The sequence below is a fragment of the Lathyrus oleraceus genome, chromosome 6 (genome assembly GCF_024323335.1).
Source record: "Lathyrus oleraceus cultivar Zhongwan6 chromosome 6, CAAS_Psat_ZW6_1.0, whole genome shotgun sequence".
NCBI lineage: Eukaryota > Viridiplantae > Streptophyta > Magnoliopsida > Fabales > Fabaceae > Lathyrus > Lathyrus oleraceus.
The window spans coordinates 511,198,905-511,207,949 of NC_066584.1; the positions used below are offsets into that span (position 1 = coordinate 511,198,905).

General features: G+C 34.4%; 1 protein-coding gene across 2 annotated transcripts; it reads right to left on the minus strand.

Moving 5' to 3' along the window:
• Positions 1-1,531: 1,531 nt before the first annotated feature.
• Positions 1,532-4,583, minus strand: LOC127098116 (probable pectate lyase 4). Of its 2 annotated transcripts, none has more exons than XM_051036621.1 (5): positions 4,122-4,583; positions 3,042-3,393; positions 2,737-2,947; positions 2,553-2,621; positions 1,532-1,877 (listed from the first exon to the last, which is right to left on the minus strand). In XM_051036621.1, exons 1-5 carry the CDS (start codon positions 4,255-4,257, stop codon positions 1,647-1,649), a joined length of 999 nt encoding a protein of 332 aa, XP_050892578.1. In that variant the 5' UTR covers positions 4,258-4,583; the 3' UTR covers positions 1,532-1,646. The 2 variants fall into 2 exon arrangements, with proteins under 2 accessions (XP_050892578.1, XP_050892579.1); XM_051036622.1 differs by having other exon boundaries at positions 1,532-1,888.
• Positions 4,584-9,045: the final 4,462 nt, after the last annotated feature.

Below are 9,045 nucleotides of genomic sequence, written 5' to 3' on the forward strand. Positions count from 1 at the left end.
GTTTCTGCCTTCAAGGAACTAGGATTATGACGGATTGTTTAAAATTGATGAATACTCTGTTTTGTTCTTTTATTTATCAACATTTTCCATATATATTGTTTTATAACATAGTTGATTTACTGGGAGGTGATGGTCAGAAACTTTTTAACAACACAGCTTTAGACAAAGGAAGTTAAAGATTCATATTTTCTTTGGTGTCTGTTCCTCCCTTTAAACTGAATCTTAGTTTAGAAACAGTAAAAAAATAACACTTGAAAAATGAGTATTTGATATTTCATCTAGTTTTCTTGAGTAGGTGGTCTAGTGCTTAAATTATACGTGGAATCCATTTGTAGTTTACATCAATTGTTCTAGTGTGTATGTTATGCTTTCTTGTTTTTACAATGATGGATTCCTTTAGATGTTCTTGATATTTTCAATCCAAGTAAATAAGTCTTTTGTTAGAGGATGAGGATAAAATATTTGAAGTTTTTAAGAGCTTTAGACAACATGTTGGACAAAAGATTTATTTGATCCAATTGTTCTAAAAGGTAATAAATATATTCCTTACGGCAATGGAAAGCATGTTCATAAAATAATTCATGGCTTGTTCTGTTTATTACCATTTACAAATTGTGTTGCATTGTGGCTTTGCAAGTCATCGAGTAGGTTTTGGAGTAATTGTCCATTTCTCGTTGGTATCAAGTGCGTCTATGTTCTTCTTTCTTGGTAGCTATGATTGCTTGCTGGTTGAGCTCAGTTTCTTACGCAGTTATGATGAAATGAAATATTTGTAGTTTTAGGAAAGTATTGAGTATAAGATATATTATGTTTGAATGGAGAGTATTGCAAACAATTTTTTTATTTAACTGGGTGTTCAAAGGGAGAACGTGTGCCAAGGTAGGGATAGGTTCATTGAGAAGGATTTGACCACAAATGTGGCCGAATGAACCGTTTAAATCCCAAAAGAAAATTGAGTACATATTCTTTAAGTAGAAAATAAATTAAGGGCTGCAGAACTCCACACTTATAAGTGTGAGTTGAGCAAAATTCATTCAATTTCTCCCACGGGGACCTGAATTTCGTAAAATACATACTAATAAAGATCTATGTTTGTAAGAAATTTTTTAATTTTTCGAGTTGTAAAGTAAGAGGCCCATTGTTCTGATAAAATTTAGTTTGAAAATCAATTTCACTCTATATAACAGAGGTTAAATGAATTTCTGAAGCTTGAATTTCTTTTTACACAAAATGAAGGATTCAAGAAGCAATTATGTTATCTGAAATTAATTTTTTAACTAAATCGTTATCAAGCTTTCATGATTTATGCATTGCGCCAGGAAGTATACATGTTGTTAAAAGTTTAAGCTTGTTGGTTATTCAGATAAATACAACAAATTATTGTCTCAACTTTGGATTATGGGTGTTCTCTTGGTGTTTAAAGGAACAAGAAGTTATAAGTCAAAGTATAGTTGAGACAATTTCTAAGTGCACCAAATGACACCGTTAATCACGCAATATGAATTAGAAAAAAACTTTGTAGATTTGCATATGAAGCAAAATGAACCAACTTAATCACTCTTTTAATTTCTGTGATATGATCAATGAGATCTTATATATGGTGATGGAGCTAAGAACAATGTAGTGTGAACATTTTACAGACAACTTCATAACATATTGTCTACTGGCCTACAAATGGACTGCCAACCTGTACATAACTGGATAACCTCCCTGAGAGAATCTGTAGCTGCTTCCATTGTCCAAGTTGGGTAATATTCACTAGGATGAAACATGGTTTCTTCTTTAGATTCCGGTGGCATGCATGGCTGGACACCATTCAGAAGCATGTCTCCTTCGGATATTATGAAGCCGGACTCCTGATCTTCTTTGTCTTCCGCCTAAACAACCACTTGTATGTATCACACCAATTAGTAACTATAATAAGTCCAATATGGTTGTTGGACTAGAGAATAGAAATGTATCAAGCTTTTTCAAAGTTAATAACAAATGATTGTTTCTATTTGTCTCATCCAATGAAGCACGAACAATACGGGTATCGGATACGATACTGATCTGGTGATAGGTCAGTCATTGAAAATATAGGATATGAAGATTCAGATCTAAAGAATTAAAATTAACCATTAGCTAAATCTTTGTTTAATTAAGGAGGGGGAAGTTTGATTCTTATCATAGAAAAATGTACAGTCGTGAGAGGTAATTAAAGCCAAGAGAAAAATAGAAAGTTTGATTCATGTTCTAGAAATTTAAACAGTCATGAGATTTACTGGCTGTATCCGTGACGTATCAAAGACGAGTCGACGGCATATCGAGATGTATTGTAATTTTTTGTTTTAAATAAAAAATTTCAGAGACTCCTTTGATATGGAGCGTATCGTACATATCACGATACGGCAAAGATTTTAGAGCATCTGTGCTTCATTGGTCTCATCCTAAGGCCAGTCTTGATTTTAGATGTGAAAATGGGCTACAATGAAGTCAATCTGAGAATATAACAGAATCCTGACTAACGATAATAAAACTGCAAACATGAAGTGAATAGCAATGTATTTTACCTTTTCGGTATAAAATTCAAAAGCTTTTTTCTTAGTTCCTGCTTCATATATGTTGCATTGCGAGTATATCTGTAAAATGATTTTAGAGAAATTAGTTATGTCCACAACTGGTAAACATAAGTTGGAATGCAAAATAAGTAACTGAAATGCAGGGCATGATGATAAATCATAGCAGCACAATCACCTGGGCCTCGACACTAGCACAAATTGCATAGACTTCCCAGTTTCTGATGTAATTGTTGTACAGATGAACTTTTCCAAATCTCACACGAGGGTGTCTCTGCCGTGTTCCATCAAAGAAACAATGATGAATCGTCACCCGAATGCATCTATCGCCAACATGTGACGGGTTAGCTCCAATTAGCATGGTCTTGTCATGCTGTGCAAAGTAGCATCTGGTGCCATTAACAAACAATCTCATTACGAAACAGAACATTTGATCAAATCATTGACGCAGTTCAATTTAAATAATGGAGAAAATGAACCTACCTAGATATAGTGATATCCGTGCTTTGTCTTGTGATGTCTATAAGTCCGTCATCGTAATCTCGAAGACTACAACGGTCTATCCAAATATTCCTAGAATTTGGTTTTATCTGAATCCCATCTACATCATGACCCCGTCCCCCCTCAAACTCAAGATTGCATATAATTATATTCTCACATTCTTTCAGTCTTAAGCCTTTCCCAGTCAATTTAATCCTCTGGCCTCTTCCATCTATTGTCTTATGAGAGGACACACTCAGGTATGACGAAAGATTAATTGTACCTGAAATTTCAAAAACAATCCACAGCGGCTCCTTTCTACGACATCCTTCGCGTAGCGAGCCAGGACCATCATCTGAAATGCAAACACACACAATCGATATGATAGAAATACACTATCAAGACTAGGAAAAATCGACAACACTACAAAATCTCAAAACAAAAACAACAACTAGACCCATTTTCCAATTGTTGTATGGATGAAAAAGAATGTCATATAATGTTGTAAAGTTCTCTATCAAAATAAGACTAATGATCTATGCCGCACCGACACCGCTGACTGAAAGTGTGTCTGATGTCTGACACATGTCAGTGTTCAACACACATATGGTTATATTCAATTAATTTATTTTAAGTGCCCGTGTTTGTTCTGTGGCTTTATAAGTACTTCATAACTAATGATCTCCCGGCACCTCTAAAAAAAGATGTATCTGTGTCGGTGTCCGAAAACTACACTTATACTTGTTATCAAGTTTAATTTATTCAAATTTTCAATAATCTCTCCCGGCACCTCTAAAAAAGATGTATCGTGCTTCCAGTGTCCGTGCTACATAACTAATAGATCATTTGAATACAAACCTAGTTTTTCATTATCAAAAGATCGAATTTGCAAGTATCCAACAAAATGATTCAAACATACTTATATAGTAAAATAAATGCATCCGGATTTCAAGTTCCAATATTTGAGATTAGATTAACTGGTTCATACATGCAAAGTAAATTGAATGAAATGCAAATTGAGCTGTAACATATAGGGAAAAGCAAAGGATAAATTGAGGGAAAGGAATGGAAAGAAGAAGAAACCTGAAAGGGAGGTAACCAAATAGAGAGGACCGTGGAGGCCACCAATGGCGAGGCGGCCGAAGCCCTCAGCGCGGCCTGCCATGGCCCTCAGAGTGGAGTCCAAATCTCCGTACGGTTGAATCGGCGTCGACGCCATATTCGCCTTCTCTTCGGAGCTTTTTCTTTTTCTTGGGACGAAATATTTTGGATACTATGCACGCAATGATAAAATAATAAATAATAATGAGTAGATGTATCTTAAATCTTTTTAATTTTAATATAATTAGTGAAAATTAACTTCAAATAATTTCTAAAAAACTTAACATTTTTTTCTCCATAATTATTAATGATTTGATAATGATGTGATTCGAGTTGAAGATCTTAAAATATACTCCATTTGTAAATTGAACTTCTCATTATCCACATCTACTGCATTTGTAAATTGAACTTATCATGATTCACATTTATTAGATCTTAGAGCTTTTTAGAAAATAGGATTAGATTTTTTATTACTCTTTTTGTAATCCCTTAGTTGTTTCTCCTTTTTCTTTAATATAACCAGGCTGTATTAAAAAGAAAACTTCTTATCATTTTTATTAATCTAAATAAAGTTTTGTTGAATGAACGGGGATTAGAGAGTTGTCTCACATTTCAGTCTCATCGGTGATAATGCCACGTCATAAAAATGGTGGGAAATAAAAAAAACTCAAATATTTTAAAACATAAGACCAAACTTTTGATTTTAGAAGTGGAAACTAACATCTTGTTTGATTTAATTTTATAAAATTATTCTTTAGTTTTTAAAATTTGAAAATAGTAAAACTTCTTTGATAGTCTAATTTTACAAAACAAAATTTAAAAATTACTCTATTTAAGAGATTTAAAAACAAAAAATCAAAATGAATTTTAGAGATTTTGGTTTTTAATTTTGAAAATTAAAAAAAGAAAAGTTAGATAAAAATGACATTTTTTACATTAGTGGTAAATCTGTAATATTGTAAAACTTCAAAACAAATTTTAAAAGTAAGATTATCCAACACATTTTTCTTCTTCAAAATAGTTTTTTAAAATTGATTTACAAATTACTTTTTAAGAATTAAAAATTAAAACTCATTCAAACGAGTCCTAAAAGTTACTATCATTGTCCCTGAATATAAGATTTTCAACTTTGTCTTTTTCATATGATTTGTTTTGAAATTTTAACTGAATTAATTATTTTTTACAACACATTCCTATTTATGTTACATTATTTTACAATCAACCATCAATATTATCGCAAGAACATAAACTAACTTTCTCTTAAAAAATATATTCGTAAAAACAACATCAATTGTTCCTCAAAAGCTTCTCCTTAAAGATGGCCAAGTTTTGGTTGTGACCGGCCTGAAGATCAGTCTCTTCCTGGTTGCACATACTCTGACACACAAGTCAGTGACTATAAAATATGAGACTTATAAAACTTTAAGGATTTTTGTGTGTATCTTTATTTGAAGTTTGTCGTCCTTTTTATTTAGGTCTTGCTAGAGTTATTGCCGACCATTGTCTCTTAACTCTAAACAAAAACCTTTATGTTAACATGTGGCAAAATATATTTTGTTTTACTATTTGACGTCTTTACCCCTGTTTCATGCTTGGATCAAGTGTTTTTTAGGGGAGTTCTATGCTTGGTCTCCATGTCGTAGAACCTTCTGCTCGATTAGTAGATATTTATTTTTCACCGTGAATCTAAAGTCGTTCCCCTTATAAATATTTTTACATTTGGTATTTAAGAATATTATGAACTTTTTCTCATTGGATCACCTTTTGGGCCGATACCGGGTAGGAACAGATGCCCCTAAGCCTACTTTGGTATAGTCGAGATAAGACTTTTGACTTCATATTTTCTTTGTCCGTCTTTAGAGCCTAGGGTTCTTCAATCCTCGTCGATCTGTGATTTCCTTTTCTCGTCCTTTAGGGTCGAGTTTCTTTTTCTATGACATATTTTTACGATGCAGTCTTAACTTTTGTGCTCTCCCTTGGATTTCGACCGGGTTTCCTTTGGTTGTGATCATGTATTTTATTTTGTCATATATTTTAACTCACTTTAATCATTTCCTTAGTGGGCGTAGGGATGAGGCTTCTCCTTCTGGCCAAAGGTCTAGAGACCCACTACTTTACGCCGACCAAGGACCTAACAATACAAGTCCCACTTATTTTACTCGCTCCATCGAGCCCAAGGTGTATAAACCTTCATAAATGGTTTTCATGTACACAATATCTGATGTCTACTTCCATTACGGTTGTCTCAAATCCTAAACTTACTTGGGTGTTGGAGTGCTAACCATGCATATACCCCATATAAACCGTCATATCGGAGATTACCAACGCAAATTCAATGTTGACACCGATCAACGATGTTGATTCAAGATTAACACTTCCAATCCAAGAAGCACCGTGATCCCAACCTTCAATCCATGAAGTCGCATCGCAAAATCACTGAGAAGCTTCGTTCCGTTGTGGCTTTCGCGATTTCTTCCATTTCTGGATCCACAATAGAATTGTGGCGCCGTCTATGGGAAAGGACTTCTGATTCCCGCGATTTCTAGGATTTTGGATCCAGATCTCGACGTCAAGTAGCAACATCTATAGAACGTCGAATCAGAGCCATATTCAATCTTTTGATCCAAACAATTTCTATGAATCTGCTCAAGTCATTGTATTTCTTCATTCGCACCTTTTCAGATCTTAAAAGAGGTGTTGTTAAAAAATTAGCGCATGGATTTTCCGTATTCGATCAGGTTGTTACCGCCCCATCCATATCTCTGTTATGAAGATATACAACCTCCTCAACAACTTCAAAAATCGATGGAGGAAATGATCTCCGATCTAGATCCAGAGTCATATCGGCCTTTGAAGGAATGTTTTTGGGAAGAACAAACATAAACCTTGCCGGACACCGACCAGACGGAGACATCAACACTTTCTACCACGACCGAGATATCTTCAAGGGCAACATTAAACAGGTGTCACAGTTCGTAGTTAAAGGCGCCAGAGTGTCATAAGTTTGTAGTTAACATTTGGTGCCAAACGGATATCGAGTTGCATCCTGAGAATATCGTAGGATTTCCACCGAATAGATAGTGAAGCAGAAGACTGCTGGAGATGCCTAGTAAGGAATATCCCAAGTGCAAACCGTTAGAAAATCTGTCGGTATCCACATCCGTCCTCTGTCCAGTGATATAGTTGGGTGAATTTGGGTTCTATTTGAGAAGGGAGTGAACAAGATGGAATGCGTCATCCCTAGTCTCCCAAATCAACCAGGCACCCCGAAAGCATTGAAAAGGATTTGAGCCCAAACATGTTGATCCACCTCAATCCTAAGATATAGAGCTGAACACACTCGACAAGGGCCGAACATCTCACCAACCGGGGACCCGGTTCTCCAAGTCAGCCAACCATCGAGCTACCTGGAGAACACATTCGAGGACGAACGGTCGGTATACACTTGCAGATGACAACAAGATTTAATTAATGTATTTGTAAATTAATTATATAATAGTGATATATATATATATATATATATATATATATATATATATATATATATATATATATATATATATATATATATATATATATATATATATATATATATATATATATATATATATATATATATATATATATATATATATGCATTGTCCTTTCTTCAGGGAACTAAAACGCGAATGCACGTCACAATAAACCGGGGTACAATCAATGCAGTTGATATCTGACTCTGGATTCTAGGGCAGATGTCGGAGATGCTCTGTACATCCGACTAAAGCAATAAAACCCCACCAAAACCAAGCGCACCTTAAAATACCAGGGAGCTGTTGGAGATTTTTTCCACGTCCGACTAAAGCAATCAAATCCACTCAACGCCAAAAACGCATTCGAAGTACAAGGGTGCTGTCGGAGATGCTTTGTACGTTCGAATATAACATTCAATTCTCCTCAGCGCCATTGCGTGTCTTTAGAATCTAAGGGAGTTGTCGGAGATGCTTTGTATGTCCGACTACAACAACCAATTCCCCCTGGGGTTTTATCGAAGACACTTTGTACGTCAGGATACAACATTCAAATACCCCATGTCAAATAAATACACATATTTACACGTAGTTGACACACCCCTCTTTCAGATATATCCAATCCAATGGTGAGAGTGTTAGAGTCTAGAGACGTCTACCTCAAATTGATCTTTTACCTCAGTGGCAAGGACGAAGATCCTCTATCTTTGGATGGTTAATGATTCTTTATGACGTGGATCGTAGTTCAAAAAAGCATGACTGCATCTAGCCGGTTCCATGTCCCTTGTAACACCCTAAAATCTCAGCTCAAAATGATAAGAAATGAAATAATTATAAACAAATAATTCATATAGGGTGTCACATACACTCCATAAACAATATGCTCTACATCACTTATGAATATAAAGAATTTAATTTAAAACACCTGTTATCACATGCTCACCTTTACTTAGGCTCATCGCATCGGAATTAATCATTAAAAATTACTACTTAAACATAACTTTTATTTGAAATTAAATTCAATCAGGGCAATGTATCTTTAACATCAAAGCAGCTAAAAAACAAGAGTTATAACAATGAATCTCTCAACAATAAAATCAAACATATTAAAATAATTAGAATAAAAACGAAATGAAACTACAACTAATTCTATTTAGTTATTTTGAACATTTTGACAAAAATACAAAACTAAAAGGACTCAAAATGAATAAAAGTCGAACGTGAAAATGCTCGAAAACTTAAAATGAATGCACTAAAATGATCAACACGAAATAAACATCTGGAAAACAAACAGGTTTTAATCAAATTTTGAAGTAAAAAATTCTCGGTTGAAAAGACTCAGGATGATCAAAATGCGACAGCAAAAGGAGTCGAAAAAATAAAATGAGCACGTAAGG